The sequence below is a fragment of the Taeniopygia guttata genome, chromosome 12 (assembly GCF_048771995.1).
Source record: "Taeniopygia guttata chromosome 12, bTaeGut7.mat, whole genome shotgun sequence".
NCBI classification, from domain to species: Eukaryota; Metazoa; Chordata; class Aves; order Passeriformes; family Estrildidae; genus Taeniopygia; species Taeniopygia guttata.
In genome coordinates, this window is record NC_133037.1 from 15,422,808 (window position 1) to 15,444,405 (window position 21,598).

A 21,598-nucleotide genomic window follows, 5' to 3' on the forward strand; every position below is an offset into this window, starting at 1 on the left:
GGCCTTTTCTTTTGATATTTATATGGGATTAATTCCACTCTCTAAAACTACTTTTAACTTTTTGCTGCTGCATAAATGTATGATATGAAACTTCTCAGACCCCTTCATTCCTTTCTGCTTTGTTTTAAGGCAGTTTAATGCCAGTAATTATGATGGAGTTGCATTTATTCTGGGAACTAAAAGTATCATGTAAGCAGGAGCAATCTCCTGGTTTCTTCACTGGCTTGAGAACTGAAGGTGGTGCTATAGAAGAGTCATGTAAAGCAAAGTCGGTTCAAACCCAGCATCCTTCAGGGGATGGAGGGGGGTTCATTTAGTATTAAATGTAAAACAAATGTCATCATGTCCTAGAGAAAACATGGAACATTCTTCAATATTCAGAATCACTGAATCAAAGAAGTGTCTGAAATGAAATAGTTATGCATAAATACCGCCAGATTTTTATGAAAAGTTGCAACTATTTCCAAGGCTCAGTGAATTAAATTGGTTTAGGTCACTGTTAGGGCCACCAGCTGCAAGATGAAGACAACTGAAAAATGACCTAGTGATTGTATGAACATCCTTCCATATGTTTCTGGTTTATAATCAGAATTTTTTAAGGCTGAAGACATTACCTTTATTTATTGCATTTCTGGAAAAGACAACATTTTATCAGTTACTGTCTTTTAAATTAATAAAGCACATTGCAAAAATAATGCATAATATTAAACAGAAATCAAACTATGGTTAATAAATACAAATGATAACCAGAGTAGCAGTGCTGTCTATTTACACAGACCCCTCTGTTGAACACATGCTCTCCTGAGCTTTGCTATGTGACATCAGCTATATCCTGAAACAAAAGCCAACCTACTGCAATTTATTACAATTTCTTAGAATTTCTTCCAGAATTGGCATTTCTTCCTTATGACAATAATACCATCATTTGTTGAGAGCTGTTACTATGTCCGCAGGGACGTTTGAGCCAGGGCTCCAAGAATCGTTGGCCAATCCATATTTTACTTCAGTGTTCCAGGCATCTGTTCCTTGTGTTGTTCATAGCATCTGCTTTACTCTCTGTGTTCATGGCTTATCTTCATATTTATCTGTTTTCCTTGTGTTCTACTTTTAGAATAAGGGAATTTATTTTTTTTTCTGTAGACGATGAATTAATACAACTAATTACAAGTTGTTCTGTTTATTTTCCTTCTTAATTAGGTTGTTAGAAATATAAATTTTGGGCAAAACAGTTAAAACATTAAAAATGTTTGTATTTGTGGAATTCCATATGTTGCAAAAGTGTATACACAAATTGGCTTATAGCTGAATAGTTCACACTCTTGCAGCAGCACTGGAAAATGATAGGGAAATCTCTTCAGTGTGTACTTTTTTGGTTAAAAATATAGTATATTCCCCTTTCCTGCTTTTCAGGTAGGAAATGCCTATGCTTAATAGCTCACAACAATCAAGTTGGGCAACAAAGAAGGAAATGGATTTGTATTGTAAAAGTGGAATGTGAATGTTTTAAGTCAGAAAATGTGAACTGCAAAACATCTGTTTTCTATAAAGGAGCTTCTGTCCTCATCCACATAAATTTTATTATCAGAGTATTGAAGCAAAGTGTAAAAAATATTTATCAGGAAAAAGCAAAATATATTCCCACTTTTTTTGGGCTAAAGAAAGAAATATAAAGAGTTGGATTAAACTACTTTTATTTCTCTTTCTTTTGATTTTTATAATAACTTCTGGTGGTTGGCACTTTACCTGAATTGCTCATGGAAATGCAGAGTTAAAACTCAGATCAAACTTTGTTTCTGTATTTTCTGACTGTGCTGTAAATAAACTCATTAAGCTATTTCATTGTTAGGTTTTGCTGTTACTGTTAAATTAAATAGCATGTTTACTTCTTAGTTTATGATCCTATTTCATCCTTTAAAAACACTGTATATTTTGTAAGTAAGTAGCAGAGCAAAAATGAGGCAAGTATTTTTTACACTGTCTCAAGGCAGTGGTAGTGAGGAGCAGTACCAGCACATTACCATGGCTCAGGATAGTTGCAACATAAAACTGGTGTGCAATTAATAATAAAGGTTAGTGTACAATATCCTGTGTCCAGCAATGCTCATGAACAGATGCTTTGGGAAGACAGAGAATAGAACAATGATGTATGATCCTTGTCTCTATCCTGTCTTCAAATGTTCTTCCACTCTCCAACTATTTTCAGCTCAGCACTTTTGTACTTACTGTGTTTTGTTTAACAAACTTCAGTGAATCTCGTCCAAGAAACACAATTACTGGTTGTGTCTTTTCTCAACACCATGTCTAAAATTGCTCCTGCATCCACTGTGTCCTTGGGTACACGGGACATATGAGCTTCATTTGATGGCTCCTTCCTTTGTACTGGAGCAGATCCCCAGACCCTTGCTGTCAATGCAACTCATAATTTTGTGGTATCTTCTGTATCCCCCTCTCTCTTTGCTGAGCCCTAGTGCATTCCATGTTGTTGATATAGAAGCCAATCCTTACCTTGAGTGACCTTGCTCTAATCCTTTTCCAATACCAGCTACCTGAGGCTTTGGAAATCAATACTGCATTTAATGTCTAGGTGAGCCACAGATTTATGGTAGTGTCTTGATGTCTCTTGTTTTCTATTTGTCTCTAGTTACTTTCTACATTTGAGTTTCCTTTTTGTGACTCCTGGGCGCTGAGCCAGTGTTTTCACTGAACTCCTATTGCTACTGAAGCACTTCTGAGTCTCACTCCCTGAGTGATGTTGGTGAGGTCATCCTTCATTAATTTTAATGTGGAACTAAGCTCATCATTTCCATGGACATCACTTCTCCTTTAACTGTGATGAGCTCCACTGGCTGTTTTAGCATCCTGAGGACTTTTGCAGCCATTCTCTAACAATACTTAGCACTCATTGTTGGCATCTCACTTCTCAGCCTGGTTTGTCTGTCGCTTACTAGCATTTTAAATTGAATAAATTCCAGCACAGGCTCTCTGCAAAGTTCCCACCAGTGGGATCCCCTCCACAGCAAGAACTGACCAATTATTCTTAGGCTGTTTCTCATACTTTATTTGATTTTTGTTTGTGATGTTGCCTTTTAATCTGTGGCAACTTAATTTCCTTAAAACCTTTAGGAATTTTTGTAGGCTTTTTGGACCAGGATCTCCCTTTTCTATGTCCTTCATGATTCCCTCAGAGAATTCCAAGATACTTGGAAGGCAAAACATCATGACTTCTACAGACAGCATCCCCTGTGTTACCAGAGCAAATTTCACTCAGCTAGATTCCATTAATCCAGTACTTTATTGTAATTCTCATTTCTCTAAGGCTACCAAGTCTTTAGTTCTCTGTCCACCGTAAAAGCCTTTCTGGAATTAGTGTCTTATGTGCTACAGATTATATGATAATAATTGAAAGAAAAGTGACTTATTATAGTTCTGCTTGTAATACAAATTTCATGTTCCACCTGAATGAGTCATGTATAACAAGACAGCTCTGAAGTTTTCAATAATTTCCAGTCTGACTTTGAGAAATGTATATAATGTCAATTTTTTGACTTCTACTTTAAAAATAAAGCTAAGCTTTGTTTCATAAATGGCTTTAAAAAGCAGAAAGTTTGTGATAAAAGATGTAATATTCATACTACAGAAGGATAGTGTTCTTTTATTTTCGAAGCTGAGTAAGCCTTTCAAAAAAGCCTTATTTTAGATTTGCATTTTGTGCACCATTCACTTAAAATCTGAAATAGTTGAAAGGTTAATATACTACGTGTATATATTAATAAAGCAATAAAGTTATAGATATATCTAAATTCTTATATGTACTGTACATAAGTGATACTGAGTACTTAAGGAATGAATACATGTATGTCTTCCTTTTTCAGAAACCCAGAGGTGTTTGAGGGTGATAAACATTAATAACTTTTTTTTTAAAAAGCAGACATTCTGTAGCACTGTGAATTTGTGAGATGACCACGAAATAGTTTGCTATGAATACTGGATCTGCTCAAAATGCAAATAAGAAAAAGGGGAAGGAGAGAGGAGCAGATTTCTTGAGTTAGTTGGCTGAAGATCCACAAATTAATAACAATAGAATAAATTTTCTACCCACAAATTCTTACAACCAGTTGTCCTTAAAGTCTGTATATATTCTTAAAGTTTATATTCATAGCCTTATAAATCTTTCTCTTAAAAAGAAGCAGTTACGTATTTTCATTTTCTTAATATTTCAGTTGATACATCAGAAACCATAAATATTATTATGGGCCTAAAAAAAACCCCTGAAATTCTAAGAGAAAAAATGAAACCTGCCTAGCTTTTCAAATTCTAATAGAAATCTGATTACATTGTACTTTAAGTGTAGGACAACTAAAAAGACTACATAAAATTATGCAAAGTTGGGAGTATGTTGTATGGCTCTATCACTTGCAAAAATTTGATTTTGCTGTTGAAAACAGGGTTTTTTTTCCTCACAGCTAGTAAAGCTCTATCAAGGAAAAAGTGCTGAAAAACAAAGAAGTGATTAAAAAGGGCAATATGGTGCTCTATAGTGTTATCTTCCCCTGTAGTTATCTGGATATGTTTCTAGGCATAAGATATTAAAAAAAATCGCATAGCTCGAAGTTTTCTTCAGGTTGCTTAAAGCAGTGTTGATTGTACTTTGAAGCAGAATACAACTAATTGGTATTAGCTGTGCAGAGGGATAAATTAATAGTTTAAAAAACTGCAAATGTTTTTCATTGTATCTGTCCTACTTGATGAATAATTCTAAATGCAAAGATTACATTACATTTCTATGTGTCTTCTAAAATAACATGGGCTGAAGCACAGGGGAAATATAAATGCTAATGGTTCAGTTGTGTTAGTGCACATGCTTTTCCCTAGATCCCAGCAGCTTGGTGAAAGATTGTTTATTGCCTGTGTTAGTAATAAGCTGAAATCTCCTTTAAAAGATTGTGATAATTAAAGGACAGCCAAAGAAGTGAGTATTATAATACAGCTTGGCAGGACACGTGGAACATAATATGGGGAAGGTTTGAAGTTCCATATTTGTGATGTCCTCATCCAGTTAGAAACTGGAAGAAGAAATATCTGTAATTTTGGGAAATGTGGAGGAACCTTGTAGAATTATTTTGTAATTTCAATCTGTTGTCCTTTTCTCTAGAGCATCTCTTTGCTATTGCTGTCAGCAGTAGCATACAGAGCTGGATGGATTTTTGGCCTTAATCACTTGTTCCTATTGAATTATGACACTGATTTGTGTTTTAGTCATTTTGCAATTGGATCACTTTAGAACAGAGAAGCTTTCAAAGTCAATTTTCTTTCACTTCGGTTGCTCACCAAAAGGTGAGCCCATCATCAACCCAGGTAATGTGTCAGACCTTTATCTAATGCTCAGGAGAGTTCTCTTTGTTCCTTGTGCTGTTTTTTACTACATCAATAATAGGACATTTACCTACTTAAATCTCATATCTACATTTTATAGATGTATCTTCAATATCCCAAACTGCCCAGCTGTTCTAGAATAGATATGAATAACCCAGACTAATGAGAAGTTTCCATATATACTTATTAACAATAATTACTTCAGTGATAGTAAGGACGAAAATAGCTGTCTTCTGCTTCATGATCTTCTTCAGTTTCTTGATTGAGTGTTTCATGATTGTCTTCTGCTTCCTGGAATTCCTCTGGTGTTAGAAACCGCCGGAACACCGGTGTTCTGAGCTGACTTGGCCTGCTGACAGTGACATTTTGCTCTCCATAATAAATGGTTCTGATGAGAGGGAAGCAGAAGAAAGCATAGGTGCTGATGGGGCTTGTGAGCTTGTTCTGGTCCACTCGTATGTAGGTTAACTGCTTGATGTTCAGTGGGTCCAGAGTTGGACACATCACAGTAACATTGATGTCTGTAAGAGAGTAAAAAACATTAATTAAAATGCAGAAAGTGGTTATGCTTTAGACCTATTGCAAAAGTAAAACTTAGGTTCTGAAATTTAAAATGGAAAATGTTTTCATGGCACGTAGTAATACAACCCTTTGCTATGTTTTAAATCAGTTTTGTAACTGACAATGGTACCAGTTTGGGGGCTTACAAAATATAAGGTTGTGAGGTAAGGGATTTGTAATTACTGTTTTATGATAATGAAATATTTTCATAATTCCTTTTCTCTGCGTGTTTTTATCAGTTGCTAAGTTAGAAGCGATTTTCAAAAAATTTTAGCTGTTACATGAAAAACTTGTATTAACTTTTACAAAGAACTGTGAATTAGAGGAAACCTTCAAAAATAAAATCTTCTCTAATTTCTAATTGGTCTCAAGTGACTGAGGATGTGTTTATATTGCATTCCAAAGAATATAGGATGATATTCTCCCCTTACTCCTCCCACAACCAGTGCCAAAATCCACTAAGTTTATTGCTTTTTACAAAGTTTAGCCATCAACCTACTTTCAATTTCATTGTCTTCAATGTACAAATGCTGCAAACTTCTTGGAATATAGAATACTTGTTTCAATTTGTTATGTCCAAGATTAAGTTCTAGAAGGTTGGGTAGATTAAAGGTGTTGTGTGGAATGTTCTGCAGGTTATTGTGAGACATTCTTAGAGCAATGATGTGGGGAAGTCTGTGGAAATAGTTTTCTGGAATATGAGAAATTGAGTTATTTTCAAGAGAAAGATGCCGAATTGATGGTGGCAGGTCAGGAGGCATTGTCTGTAATTTGTTGTTGCATAAGTTGAGCTGCATTAAATTTTTCATATTTGAGAAGGGTTTGTCTTTGAATGCTGAGTCATCAAGTAAGTTACTGCAAAGGTCAAGCGTGGTCATGTTGGGCAAGCCTTCCAATGCATTTCCAGGTAACCGGGAAATTTTATTGAAACCAAGGAGGAGTCTCTCTAGAGAGCTGGGCAGAGGGAATGGAAATTCTTCTAATTCATTATGTTGTAAATGAAGTTGCACTATGTGTGAAAGTTTGGCAAAAACACCATGGTCAATCATATGGAATTTTATATTGTTGTAGCTGAGGTTAATTTCCCTTATGAAGGTAACATTAGTGAATGGTCCTGTAGGCACAGCTTCAATGTTGTTGTTTTGCAGATAAAGTTGTTGGACATGACTGGGAATGTTTGGTATTGTCTTGAGTTTCCGGTGATCGCAGTACATAGATAAGGGAAACGCTGGTGGACAGAAGCATTCTTTGGCACACTCTACTGGAAAAGGAAAATGAGGAACTTCAGCTTGGGCATTTGGGTTAAAATAATATGGAAGTTGATGATCTGGCTCCCCACCATATTCATCCTCAAAATCATAGTCTTCATACTGACAAAAGACCAAAGCAGCCCTGAGGAGGTGGAGGATCAATACGTGGCTCAGAATCCCCATATTTAAATTGGTATGTTGTGACCTGTTGATGAGAAGAAAAATTGTTTTAGATAGTTGTAAATAATATAGAAGTTTTAAGTAGCAGCAACATATAATGAAGCAGAATAATGCTTTTTTTAGCAACACTGTCTGTGACATTACTAGGAAGCCCAAGTTTTGATCTGTACCTTCCAATGAAAAAACAAACAAATTTACTGCCCTTGAAGTAAACAGAGGTTTTCTGGTCTGACTTCAGGCAAGGAACAGCTTTCCATCTGTGCTGTGCTTGGTACTGAAGGGTACCATAACAGGATTGTTTCTATAAAAAGGACATTGAAATAGATTACTTGGAAATATTGTATGTTAAGTAGAATAGAAATTTATGTGGCTTTGCAAATTGTATGTTCTGTGGCATTTTGTGTTGTTTTTTTATTTTCCACAAAACATGACTGACTTAGTGTGATTTTCATCATGTGATTTTTCTGTTCCTATCATTTATTTAAAGCCACTACAATTCAACCATCATGCATTGCACATGGTATAAAATCTTTAGTCGTAAGTTTACTTTGTAATCTGCTTCTGTAATCATATGTTCTTTATAGATGTGAATTAATTTACCTTCCAAATACCCTTCTGATGTGAAATCCTGTTCCTGTGAAAGGCAAATCATTTTGAAGGTCAAATTTCTGATGCTCAGAGCCAGTCTAACCTTTTAGATTACTTTATGCAGTTAAAGGAACCTTGTTACTTGTTGGAATAAGAATTGTGAATCATGTCAAGCTGTTCAATTTAAGCAGCAATGAGTCAAAATGTTACATTGCAGATCAAACCGCCGAAGTCATGGAAAAATTTAAGAGACTTTGCTCAGTATACCCTGAAGCAGAGAGAGAAAAGCAGTTATTCTCTTTTTTTCATATATGTTTTGTACCCAAGGGACACTTTGTCAAAATTTGTTTACTGAACTCTCTCAGTAACAAAGGAGGAGAGACAAGTAGTCATTTCTGGTGATTCCTAGCAGTGATTACCTAATGTGTGATTTATTCTATGAACTGAACAGGAAAGAGAGAATTCTAAGAAGAAAAGTAGTAACAAACTATTGGAATTTGAGGCATCCTTGCAATTGTGCTGTGTGACACAGCCTGTGTGTGCCAGTGGCTGGGTGTCACCATGTGGTATTGCCTAACCTGCATATCTAACTTTGCATTTGTATGCAGTCAAGTTTCTTAACTGATGAAAACCTTAAAACTAGGTTTGACTGGAGTCAAACTCCTCTCCAGGTAGGTCCTTTCCCCAGCAAAGCCAGGGACTCCATATCCCTGCAGCATTGTGGGATATCCGAGCTAATTAAGTAATTAGCAGAGACAGAGCAGCCTTGCACCACAGTGCTGCATAAATGCACTGTGCTGGGTTGAGAAGGAATTCTGCACATCAGGAGGAATTCACTGGATTTCACATTTCAGGCAGTGTATATCAGAATATCTTTTAATCAGTCCAGTTGGTGTCTATCTCAAATCTGTTTCTAACTCCCATGACTGCCTTCTGGTTTTGTGGAACAGATCCCAGTCTGTCCCCCTTGCTTATTTCATGCTCTTTGTTTCCTTTTGATTCCTCCCTCTTCAGTTGCAGTCCAGAACTTGAGCTTCACCTTCTGGTTCTCTTCTCTCAGCACTTCTACTCCATGTCACAAAACTTCCAGTTAATAATTTTTGTTCTTGGTGCCACAGTTGTCCTTAGAAACCAGGAGGGACAACTCAGTAAGTCTTCTCACTTTGAGGAATAAGGTCGTTGTGGGATTGATCTATTTGCCATGTGGACTATGTGAAGAGAGCTCCCATCATGTCAGATTAAATGATAAATAAGAAGTAATATGTGCCAAAGTCTCCCACAGGTTTAATGGAGAGGAGGAGCTGGTTTTAGGGAGACATTTTGATACTTTGGCTGTAGCTGAGTATCTTACTGGTAGAATAGTAACTGTCCTGCCAGGCTTGCAGGTTGTGTCTCAAAACACTGAGACACTGACACCTCTTCATGAAATATTTCTAAGAATTTAACTAGCTTTAAAACACTTATGTCAGGTGAAACTTGGTAACAGGAAATGCAGGTCAAATGCACACAATATGATAAAACACATAATTACAAAGTTGAAAAACAATAAAAAATCTTAGAAGCTTGATTCTTTACCATCTGTAATCAAGTCAGAGTTCAGTAATTGTATTTGCAAGCAGTTTACTTGCTGAAAGCTAAATATTATATAACATGCATGAATCACTCTTCACTGAAAAATAACACAATCAGTTCATTTTATTCCTTCTTACCAAGAAAACTTACTCTTTGGAAGTCTGAGAAGTTCAAGTTGTAGAGGGCAGCAAGTTCTTGTGTTGGTGAAATCATCTAAGACATAGCCTACCCCAGCTGGAGGAACAAAAGGTCTGTCTAAGCCATATTTTGTGGTAAGGAGCCTTGTGGGAAGGCAACACAAAATAACAGCCTTGTGGCCCCTTTTCTGATTTGCTAGTAAAATTTAAAAAACTGCTTTGTGCCACATCATCACTTGCTGTAGATGCTGTGTCATAAGGCTGTGAAGCAATTTCTCCTTTTGTTCAAATCCCTTCGATACAATTGGCAGGATTCTTTCAGTTACCAACTCCCATTGAAAAAAAAAAAAAATAATAAGGCTTCAGAAATTATTACAGAGGTTATTAGTTCATCATGCGTGTTCAGCTGCAGTGATTCAGTTCTGTGAAGGGTTTATCCTCTGAGGACGAAGTTAAGAACAGAAAAAAAATTAACCTTACCAAGATCAAGGGGAAGCATATGCTATAAATAAGTTCTTATACTTCTTCCTTATTTTTCCCCCTACAATGTCTATGTCCTGTCTACTTCCTGGAGAGGATTTATTCTATATGGTGCTGTTGGTGTGGTGGTGTTAAAGTTGAGCATTCACAGTAACTTTCCAGCATCTGTTTTGCTAAGTTGCATAGAGCATAAATCGTGTGCAAAGGATAATTATGACATGAAACATAAACCATTTTACTCAAGAAAAATATTTATCTTAGGTTGTAAGATGAATAAAAGAAAGAAGGTACAGTTATCTGTCTTTTCTGCTATATGATACTTAAATACCTGTGATATATGCACACAATTGAGAAAATGGGAAAAAAAAATTTTGCTAAGTGATTTAAGTGTATGATTTATCCAAAGCATTTAATTATGCTTTTGGCTTGGTAAAAGAATTACTTTTTTTCAAAATCTGTTGACAAGGAAGAATCTGGTTCTTAAAAATTCTTCTTAAAAAGTGCCTTGGAAGTATCATAATTGTTTTTTAAATGCAGTAGTTTACGGTTTTTGTCTTTGAGCTTCATGATGCTGATGATTTGCTCAGCCTTTACAAGTTTCTTCTGTAATATTGAGGACAACTATATTTTTAAGGAGATAAATAATACATAATTCTAACATTTGGGGTACAAAGAAAAGCACCAGAAGTCATGACTGAAGCAATATTGTAGGAGTTGGCAATACTAGAAATAAACTAAAGCAGTCATATTTATGTATTTATGTAGGAAATGCAGAATACAAGGGAGAAGTTGAAAGAGAGAAATTAAAACCTCATAGTCTTTGATCAATGGTGCCACAAATAGTTGAATAGCTATATTGTACTGCTAAATCAAAACCAGTAATTATTTTTTTCTTAAATAATTAATAGAATACATACACAGTGAGAGATTAAAAAAGCCCCACCAAGTTTATGACCAGTTAGTAAAATATTACTGGCTGCTACAAAGTTTGGGTATTTTTTAAGCACAAGACAAATAACATGGCACATTTTTTGACTAGTAGCAGTTATAAGTAAAACATACATAAAATTTTTTTGGCCAAAGATAAAAATTAGAGTTCCAATTTCATACCTGATATTTTTGTATTGTTTTCTACTACTGATTGTGTCCCAAAGTCTCTTAAGCTCTTAGGAGATCTAAATTCATGATGAATTTAAAAATCCATGATGGTTGGACAGAAGAATCTGTCCTTTGAAAAATTGTGGTAAAGCTCTTGATTGAAAGCATATTGAGCTTCAGAGGCTCATGCAGCTCTACTCATGGAATATATTAAGACTCAGTTCCTGTTTTGTTGCAAGAGCTGTTTTGGAGACAAACAAGTCTATGGTTTGTGATCTTGGTCAAATTGTGTGCTTTGATCTTCATTTTCATTTGTGGTGTGGCAGGAATTTCCTTACAAGGCAGATAATGAGGGGATTAAATTTAGCATCCTTCATGTAAGACTTCTTGTTTCAAAGGCTGTAAAAATGTATTGAATTTTCAGCATGCTTTGTTTTTTACTTTTAAGAATGCTTTGGAAGGAATTCTTTTTAATCTTGATTTGTAATTTTTTTTGTAATTTTACTTGTGCAGTTGTGATGCAAAGTGGGATGTATGGCAAGCTAGAAGTCTGAGTTGGCTTCAAGCTGATTTATTTTCTTTAGCTAAACTTGATGGATCCTTTTCATCAATTAAAATCTTTGGAATTTCACCATCTCAAATAACTGCATTCAACTTATTAGACTTGTCAGCTTTTCCCATTTTGTTTCTGAGATGAAGACACAAGAAAGGCTGTTCTATTATTTTATTAATTTAGGGGGTTTTAGCTAGTTGAGTATGGTCTACTGAACACATTTTAAATTTACAAATTTTAGCTAAAATGTTCTTGGGATAAGGTAGAAAAGATCAGCAGTGGTCTTGAGGTGAATGGCCTTGATAATAAGAAGGTATAAATTACTTTCAATTATTTGGCCTTTTCCTTATATTCACTGTCTAACTGTAAAAGATTCTTAGGTTTCTTTGTGTTTGGTGGGTTTTCCTTGGTGAGTTTTTTTTTTTCCTTTCCCTCCAAAATTTATAATGGTCCTTATGAAATATAAAGGGGAAAAAAAAATGCATTTGTTTATAGAGTGTTTAGGGAACTCAAATGAAGCCAAGCTGGGGAAGTTAGACCTGAGGTCTGTGTTGGAAACATGATCTTAATTGATTGGCAAAGTTCTGGCCCTGCTATCAGATGTCAGAAAAGGCCTCAAGCTCAAAACTTTAAAATCCTCAGTTGACTTCAAAAAAGTTGTCAACTTCAAAAAAGTTGAAGGAATTCTGTGGTTTAGATAAGAATTAGTGATATTTGTTCCTGTGAGTGAGGGCGCAGTAAAAAAGGGAGTGCATAGTCAGATATAACAAGGAACTGAAGACTGTAATTTGGTTCCTTGTAAAGCCTGTGGGTAGGAAACAGCTGGAGGCAATGTCATTGAGGCTGGGCTGTACTTCAAAGTCACAGTGCAGGCACAGAAGCTCTTGGCATCCCAATTTTCAGGTCTTAACTGGCAGCCCAGCACTGTCAGCAGCCACCTGCAGCCTCTGTGAATTCCATGATGATCTGCAAAGGTGCTTCTTACCTGTGCTCACCTTTGGCAGAGCTGACTGAACACTGGGGCTGTAGAGGCTGCTGGATTTATTTATCCTGTGCCAGAACTCCTCTGAAAAGTCACTGACTGCAGTGTAGAGCTCAGCAAATCAAGATGCTGAAAGTCTTGTTCTTGCAGAGCCTCCAGCCCAGCCTGAGCCCTCACAGGCTTTGGTGGTGTTCTGCTCTTCATGGAATGGAAAGTCATTCCAGGAGAGTGTCCCTGTGGGAACGTGTGATTTTCAAGGTTATGGAAAAGGGGCCATCAAATCATATCAACAGAGCAGAGACAAGGCCTAATCTGTTTGAAAAAGCAAAGGAGGACAGAGCTATGCCCTGTGTGAGGCTTTCTGTTGCCTCTGACATGAACCTTGTTGTGTGGTCCCTCTTTATTTCCCATTTAGTAGGTGGTATTATGATATCCAAACTCTGGCAATCCACATCTTTTGCAGCCTGTTTTCAATGTTTTGCTTTGTTTGGCTAAGAGCTCCTGGGAAGAACATGTTGAGCAACTGAAAACAGTTGAGCTTATTGACCTTGTAGCATGGGAATTAATTATAATCTCATAGGAAAATATTGAGTAACTTCTACTAATGAACAGTGAAACAGTGAATTTTTAGGCCTGAATTCACTAGAAGCATCTATGTATTTAGAAGCAATACATTAGGAAGCTCTGGTCTCATTAGATAATTGGTTACACTTGTGCCATGACCATGTGCAAGGAACAATTGGTACTGCAAAAGCCAAGTATCAAGTTTCCTGGCATGTTCAAATTTATAATATGTGAGGGTTTTTGTATGACAATATCAATTTATGGTAGTGAATAGTTGACTTTGAAGGACTGACAGAAGAAGAGGGATGTAGCATTTTTTCTGAATATATTGCTGTGTTAGAAACCTTAGAAGGATTTAATAGTATATTGGTTATGTTTTTTTAAAATAGATGGATTTTACTTTCTACAGTAGAGGCATCTAAATAGGATTGTACTCATCATGTAGTGTTTCTACTAACACAGTAACAAGTAGTCATAAAAAATTTACTCTGGAATAATAAAACAAGTTGAAAATTGGTGTAAGCAATATTATCTGTAGAAAATAGTGTCTGGTTACCCTAAAATACCCTGAATTGTATGAAATTATATATCTCTGCTGAGGAGAGTCACTTTTGTCAGCTGACACTTGTGTTTTTAGCAGTTGAGTAGCTTGTTTAATAAATGTGCTTTGCGTTTTACTCTGTATTTTTATACAGCCTGCTTTGGTTGTTCCAAGATGACTCTGGGCTGTGCTTTCCTCCCATGTGGAGTTCTGGGAATATTTGTCTGGTTTTGCAACCACTGTTTACTGGTGCAGGTATATTCATTTTCTTGAGGCAGTATTAGCAGTTGGACCTCAAACTTTAACAGAGCCCTTAATTTGCCTGATTTGTGTCTTATATAAAATTATATAAATGATCACAGTATATGACAAGTGTCTTGCACTCACTTATAAACATTGTAAATAAAAGAACACAGTATTCTGGAAGGGAGGAAAGTGAGGAAGGTAATGGAGCTGAGTGTCTGTTCCAAAGCAGGCACTTCTCATTTATTTTGAGCAGGACTGCTGACTTAGTGCCCTAAACTGGTAGATGTCTAAAAGAGATCATGTGAATTCTACCATAATAATTTATATTACTACCTTATTCATTAGCTTGTTTCATTCATTTATAGCAAAGGACTTCCTACAATTTTGGTTAAAGAGTTAGAAAATGTGCTTGCAACTTCAGATTGTTCTCAGGTTTGTATCCAATCTGAAAATCATATGTTTATAAGCTTTTTTAGGCACTTCTAGGCAAAGATAAAGAATAGTTGTCTAAGTTATTTGCCAAAGCATTCCTGAATGATCATGAGTAGGAAAATGTTTTGCATTAGCAGAAATTTTCCTCTTGTACGTGATGGAAAGTGCTTCCTATTTACGCTTTGGAGTGTGTTTAAGAGTGATGGTCTTTGATTTTACAGTGACTACAGAATGTGTTTACTCTAGAAATATTCAAATAAATACAAATGTCCAGCCTGGTGGTGTAGAGGGATCTGCCAGGCAGCTGTTCAGCTCTCTCCTATAGTCTGGAAACTGAACATCAGCCTTAAAATGGTTTTTAATTTTTTGTATCCCTTCTTTCTTAAAGGGAATAAATCCTCTCCTTTTAGCACAAACCTTGAAATGCTGGCACCACATTGCCTTTATGGCCTGCAGTGCAGTTCTTATGCAGCCAGAATCTGTGACTTGGAAGTTTTCACAGAAACACCAGGTGTTATTACATATCACTCTGTACCCTGGCATATTGTCTTACAAGGAAAGATATAATCTCTCTAACCTTTATTTCCTTTGGTTATTCCCCATTTTTATCTTCATTTTGTTTGAACTTTCTTTAATATTGTCAGTCCATTGGAAGCGATGCTCATGCTTGACATACAAAATAAATGTGTCTTTTGATTTATGGGAGTTAATCAAATTAAAAGGTGGTTTTGAATAATTTGTGGTTTGAATAATTTGTGAGTCACAGCTCCTCCTTGGCCGGGGTGGGGGGGGGGGGTCTTATTTTGATCCAATCACTCTGGCTGGGAGTTGTTTCTTCTATTACCTGTTTCTGGGTTTGAATAATTTGCGAGTAACAGCTCCTCCTTGGCAGAGCTCCGGGGGGTGGGGTGGGGGGGGGGGTCGTCTTATTTTGATCCAGTCACTCTGGCTGGAAGTTGTTTCTATTACCTGTTCTGAGATCCTTAAAAGGCCTTGCTGTGAAGACTTGAACAGGGCTCACACTGAAACCAGTACTCAGAGAATCATAGAATGATGAAAGCTCGTCCAGTTCCAGCCCCTGCAGGGACCATCCACTATCCCAGGTTGCTTCAAGCCTTGTCCAACCAGGCCTTGGGTACTGCCAGGGATGGGGCAGCCACAGCTTTTCTTTCCTTTTCATTAAGGAGGAAAAGTTGATCTTCCATGGTAATCTGGCAAGTGTCTGTCTTGTGTTCAACACCTTCTCTTGTCTTGTCCTATTGCTTTTTGCAGAGTGGAGTAAATGCCTAAAGCTGTTTGTAGCCAAAATATAAACATCTATAACATTTTTGTTCTAAAAGAATCAATTACTAAAAAAATATTAACTGGGCCTTAGTAAGAGAATGGCATGAAATCGGTTCCTTGAGTGATTAAACTTTAACAGAACTGAGCTGATAATAGTAGCTCCCTTTAAAAGTGTCAGTTTTAATGCAAGACAGCTGTCCAGATCTCCCTTCACATCTTTGCCAAACACTTGGCTTAATGCTGAAACTTCTAAATAAGTTTGTGTGTTGTGAAAACAGCCCCAGAATGGGGACTGGAGTAGTTGTTTTGAACTGCTAATGACTGAACTAGATACTGCGTTTAGCCATGGTGACATGTTTGAGTAGGAAGGTACCTTTTAGAAAAACAGAGTAGTGTCTTTACAAAGCAGTTGCGCATCTGACAGATGTGTTTTCCATGCTCACATTTTCTCCTCTTCTCAGGTTCCTGTGGATTCTGATTTTGGGAGGGAACTGTTCAAGTGGGAAGCATACATTACCCTTTCTGTCCTAAGCACAAGGCACTAGAAGCAGTATGAATCCATAAAACACAGTGTTGCTAAGGCAAAGCATTCCTAATACAGGAGTAATGAAATATTGCCTTACACAAGTGTGCTCCAATGGAACGCGCTCAAGGAAAACAGCACCAAGAGTTGTAGTTAGTTTATGGTAAGAAACATTTTATACTTTTAAAATACTCACTTTGTTAGTGACTTTATCATAAATAATGATACAGGGCTTTTGTAAAGGGTAACTACTTTTTTCCTTCCATCTAATAGAGGGAATAAGAAGGATATTGAAGATTGGGTTTAGATCAGACTTAGTTTCTACTTTTCTGAAATAAAAGACTGTGGGTTTATAAATGCTAATTGTTAACTGTGGTCCGGAAAGGGGAAACAAGGGCTCTCTTGGCATGTTGGTAAAGAAGGTGTTTTGGGGGGCTGGGTGTAATAATGATGGTATGAGGTTGAAGTGTTTTCTTCTGTATGGCATCATGACAGACTTTATCTTCATATTAAATATCTCAAATTTACAGGCCACTGTACAGGAGCATGGTTTGTCAGAGAGATCATTAACTGCCCAGGTTAGGTGGGTGCTTGCATGGAAAATAGCACCTAAAAGTACCGTGATTCTTTCATCTCAGAATTCATCCTATTACGTGTTGGTTCTGCTGGATTGTATTAAAGGACGGCATTATGCAGTCAGGGACGATGGGGGTAAAATATTCTGCTTTTGTACTGATGTTTAGTTTTGCTGTTTTCCTGAAAGTTATCTGGCTTTCTTTTTCTATGTTAGTAATTTTTTTAAATGGAGATAAGTCAAAAGTCTTTTTCCTTGTAAAATCTAGTATTTCAGGACATACAAGATACCAGTAATATTACTTTACAGGAGGGTAACATCTAAATAGAAACTGAATGTTTAGCTTAAACTATAAATGAAAAATATGCATTCCAAAAAGCCAAGTAAGCTTTCCTGAAGTTATTATTTTCTAGATATTAATCACTAAGTTTTTCTCAAACAAGTAATAATTAAGCTGTGTCACAGTATTGCTGCTGGAGAAATTAGTATAGACAGTTGCTTTTATTATTCTTGCAGGAATAATAGATTATTCTGTCACTTCCTGAATCTAGACATCTTCTCACAAGGTTAATATAAAAGTAGTTTTCATGCTAAAAATTAGGCCCTTTTTACTGACTTGTGACTCCCTCATGCAGTCTGTTCCTTGTTTCACCCTGGAAATGAAGATAGAGGTGACAGAAGGATAATAACAGTGACTGTATGTTATTTGGTGGCCTAAATAAGATACAAATGTTGGTAAAATAGTATCTTTTAGAATGGCAGGCCAGTTTTCTTTTCCACAAATGAGTTAACATGCTTTGTGAAGAGTGTTTCTGGAAGAAAAATATTTTCATTGGTCTTTATGTCTGAACAGCTTTTGGAAATAACACCAGCTGAAGAATTAAGAGGCAAGTCCGTGCTTGTGTCTGTGACTTTCTCCCTCTCTGTCCCTCTGGAAATTTTCCATCCTCTGGCAGCCTGACAGCTCAAGATTTTTTCCGTTCTTAGCAGAGACTGTAACACCGTAATAGTTCCTGCAAATGTAATTGTGAGGGGAAACTGTTGATTTCAGTGTTTCTGCTTGATTCTGATAGAAACCTTTGTGCAGGTGATGGGTAGCACACATGGCATGAACCAGGTGTGTGAATCACTTCTCAAGGGACTCTGTATGTGTGGTTACTCTGGTGCATCCAGGCTTGTTAAATTCCCTGCTGCTGCACAGGGAGTTTGGGGCAAGGCTTGGCTGCCTGGGGAAATGTGTGAGATTCTCATCAAAACTGAGTCCTCGGTGCTGCTGTGCCAGAAATCTCATTGTCATCACATTTCCCCTGAACAGGGATTTGAGACAGGAAAGTGTTCATGCATAAGAAAACCTGGCTGTGAGGGGTTCCCACTGCAACCACAGCAGCACAGTGGTTAAATCCAGAGCCTGGCTGTTCACTTGGATAGGAATGTTCATATTTTATATTAAAAACTGCAGCAAGGCAACATGTTCCGTTGAGCCAATCTTTTACTGGCTCACATGGGCTTTGAGAAACATCCCAACTTGCTTCAAAATATTGATTAGTTTTGGAAGTCTCTTAAATATCATGCAAGTCTGGTTCTGTTTATTTCATACATAACCTTGTCTACCATCTCATGTGATTCACTGAGTATGAAGGGTAAATCTTGCATTTATCTTAGGAGATAATTTAGACTGTGGTATGTGATACGTGGCATTTGGAATTCAAGTCAGATTTTCATTTACTCCAGAACTTTTCCATATGTTTCCTATTAGCAGCTTTGTTCTCAAATCTCTAGTCTCCCCAGAAAGGAGGGAAAAATCCCAACACAAACCCAAGAAGCAATGTTAAATTCTAAACATAGAGAATGAGGAAAAAAAAAAAAGAGCCTTCAGAACACAATGTCATTATTTTTAGTTTAGTACTGCTTTTATTATTATGCTGCTGTTAAATTCTGATCAAAATGAAATGAAAATATTAATGTTTATTTTGTCTGTTGCAGTGTACCATAGTTTTTCTGGATAAATAGTGCACTATTTTAACTGGCAATTGAATGAATATGGAATGAGTATCTTCAAGAGATAACAGCAATTTCTTTTTAGGACATGGGTAAATGCTTTTTGAGTTTACATGAAATTATTCTAAAATTGCTTAACAGTGAAGTCATATCAGATTTTTCTATGCACAACTTGGTTTAGGTAGCTGAGATATTTTGCTGCTTTAGCAAACAGATAAGAAGGGTTAAAAATTGCACGCCTTAGTTTATATTTTTCAGCTGCTCTGGTCTGAGTCATTTCACTCATTTTTGGGAAATGCAGGTGCAGGAATTCCTAATGGGATACTCATGAAACATTTTAGACATTTCCATAGTCAAACTTTCCCTTCTTGATTTTCTAAAATAAAATAACTTTTTATCTTTGTCACTTATTTCACTTGGTATCTTTTAATCCTTATTACCAATTATAACCAATTTTGACACAGGATAGAGAGAAGTATTTATGTGCTTGTTATTAACTTGTGGAAAATAGCAGCTGGGCAATGGGAAGTGCTCCAGAGAGGTCCTTCAGTTGGGAAGGGACAGTTCCAAATGCTGCTTAGGAGCAGATGGAAGGCAGGAGAGGACAGAACTGTGAGTGACCCCTTGGCACGCGGCTGGCTCTGCCTTTGGCAGCAGAGAGGTGCTGTGGTGTGAGACAGAGAGCAGCTGGAGGGTCCTGAGGCTTGAACAACTCAAATCCATAGGAATCCAGACTTCTTGGGCTTCTTAGCTCTTGGAACAACTTAGTGACAGCAACACTGGGAATGAAGAGTTGTCCTTATCCCTTTAAAGCAGCCCAGGATTCTGTGAGCCATCCTTCCACAAGGGCACGTTGCTGGCTCATGTTCAATTTGTCTACAGGACTCACAGATCCTTTTCTGCAAAGCTGCTTTCCAGGTCAGCCATCAGCCAGTAGTGCATGGGGTTATCCCTCACTAGGATATTTGGGCTTCTGTTAGCTGAACTGCACGAGCTCCTGCTGGCCATTTCTCCAGCAGCATAACCCCAGAGAGTCGCGTGTCGGTTACCAGTGACCTTGTGAGGGTGATCTGCCCTGTCATGCAGATGGATAACGAAGCTGGGAGGAGAGCTGGAGCCAGCACTGACCCCTGGGGCACGCTGGCAGTTCCTGACCTCCAGCTGGAATTCACCTCTCTGCGCTCGCTGCCTTCCAGACCATTTTCAGCCCACCTCAGTCTGCTCATCCAGCCCAAACTTCACTGTGCTTTTAGGAATTTGCAGCTCTTTGTTCTTAAGATCAAGCAGTGAGATCCAAAAGCTGTGCTCCTTCTCGCTCCATCTGTCCTCTTCTCCTTCCTGACACTGCTAGCCAGCTTGTCTGATACACTGAATTCCTGCAGGTCTCATCCTGGGCAGAGAAGGAAGACACTATTAATCCTGGAAAAAGGAAATAAACTAAGTACTTCTTCACCTTCTTTAATTCAGTCTAGCAGCAGGAGAAAGATCCCTAGATCTAGCCCTAGATCACAAGGAAAAAAAATATGTTTTATTGAAGGTATGTTTTGATTTACATTGTGTATATTTGCCACAGCTGATGGTGGAAGTTAGAATAATGATTTAGTAGTATCTTATATTCTTTAAACTTTTTGTGTCTTATTAATTTTACTTCTCTTTGTCTACTAATGCTGCAGTATTCTTTGTATTGCTGTTTGAAGTACTGCATTAAGTAGGTTCATATTGGGAAGAGGGGCGGGAAAAAGACCTGGAAAAATGAGACTATTTCATCCCTTGGCAATTTAATGGTATAGAGCAGGACATAGAACACAGGGTTTAGCAGCACTCAAATAGTACTTTAGTACTCAAACAGGCTGGGCTCTTTCAGTGCTCTGACAGTCTTTGTCATTTATTTTTTAGAATGACTTTTTCTTCTATTTGCAGCCACAGGCTGCCACCCTCTGGTGAAATTTGTTAACTGTTGTGTAGGGACCTGGGAGATTTTCAGAAGAGAGAAGACCTTTAAAGTTTGAAAATCTTAGATGGAATAAATATTAATTTTTTTTATTAAACAAATGTAGATACTTGTACAAGGAATAAGTAATGAGAAGGCTTTATATCAAGTTTCTCTTTCTCCCTCTTTCCTTTCCCTGTAACATTTTTAGAGAATGTAAAGGTGGAGTTGATTTATTGACAGATTTCCTTCCTATCTGCTGTTACCAAAATGCCTTGTTCTGTGGGAAAATCACTGAAGACTAGTGTGTTATCATCAGTTAATTACTATTCTGTTAATGACATTTTTGTCCATGTTCAGAAACCATTCCTGAAACTGCATAAGGTGCATTTTATATCATAATGTTTGTGTGCCACTGACACATCCACCTGAGTCTATGTTAAAGCATGCCAAAGATGCAAGCTATGGAAACTATTAATTATTATCACTGCAAATGCCAGCTGAAAATAGTGGAGGGTCATTGAGCATAGTTTTTTTTTCTCTTAAGTGACAGGCATCCTATCAATTTGAGGTGGTCTAGGAAATTACTGCTCTTCTCTAAAAATAAAATCTACAGGAAATGGTTAAAATGAACCATTTGATACTTCCCTGCTGTAATGAAAAATTGTCAGTGTAGTTTAAGTCATAGATGAAGTTTTTTTAAACTTCTAATCTGGCTGAATTTGCTTGGAG

At 37.0% G+C, this 21,598-nt stretch overlaps 2 protein-coding genes across 5 annotated transcripts in view; one reads left to right on the plus strand and one right to left on the minus strand.

The window, feature by feature from the left end:
• CENPP (centromere protein P) overlaps positions 1–21,598 on the plus strand; it is a 113,166-nt gene that overhangs the window by 29,648 nt on the left and 61,920 nt on the right. The gene's annotated exons all lie outside the window — the stretch shown is intronic.
• Positions 3,032–10,025, minus strand: OMD (osteomodulin). Of its 2 annotated transcripts, none has more exons than XM_072934875.1 (3): positions 9,662–10,025; positions 6,434–7,389; positions 3,032–5,894 (listed from the first exon to the last, which is right to left on the minus strand). In XM_072934875.1, exons 2-3 carry the CDS (start codon positions 7,365–7,367, stop codon positions 5,575–5,577), a joined length of 1,254 nt encoding a protein of 417 aa, XP_072790976.1. In that variant the 5' UTR covers positions 7,368–7,389; positions 9,662–10,025; the 3' UTR covers positions 3,032–5,574. The 2 variants fall into 2 exon arrangements, with proteins under 2 accessions (XP_072790976.1, XP_002191054.4); XM_002191018.5 differs by having other exon boundaries at positions 9,675–10,024.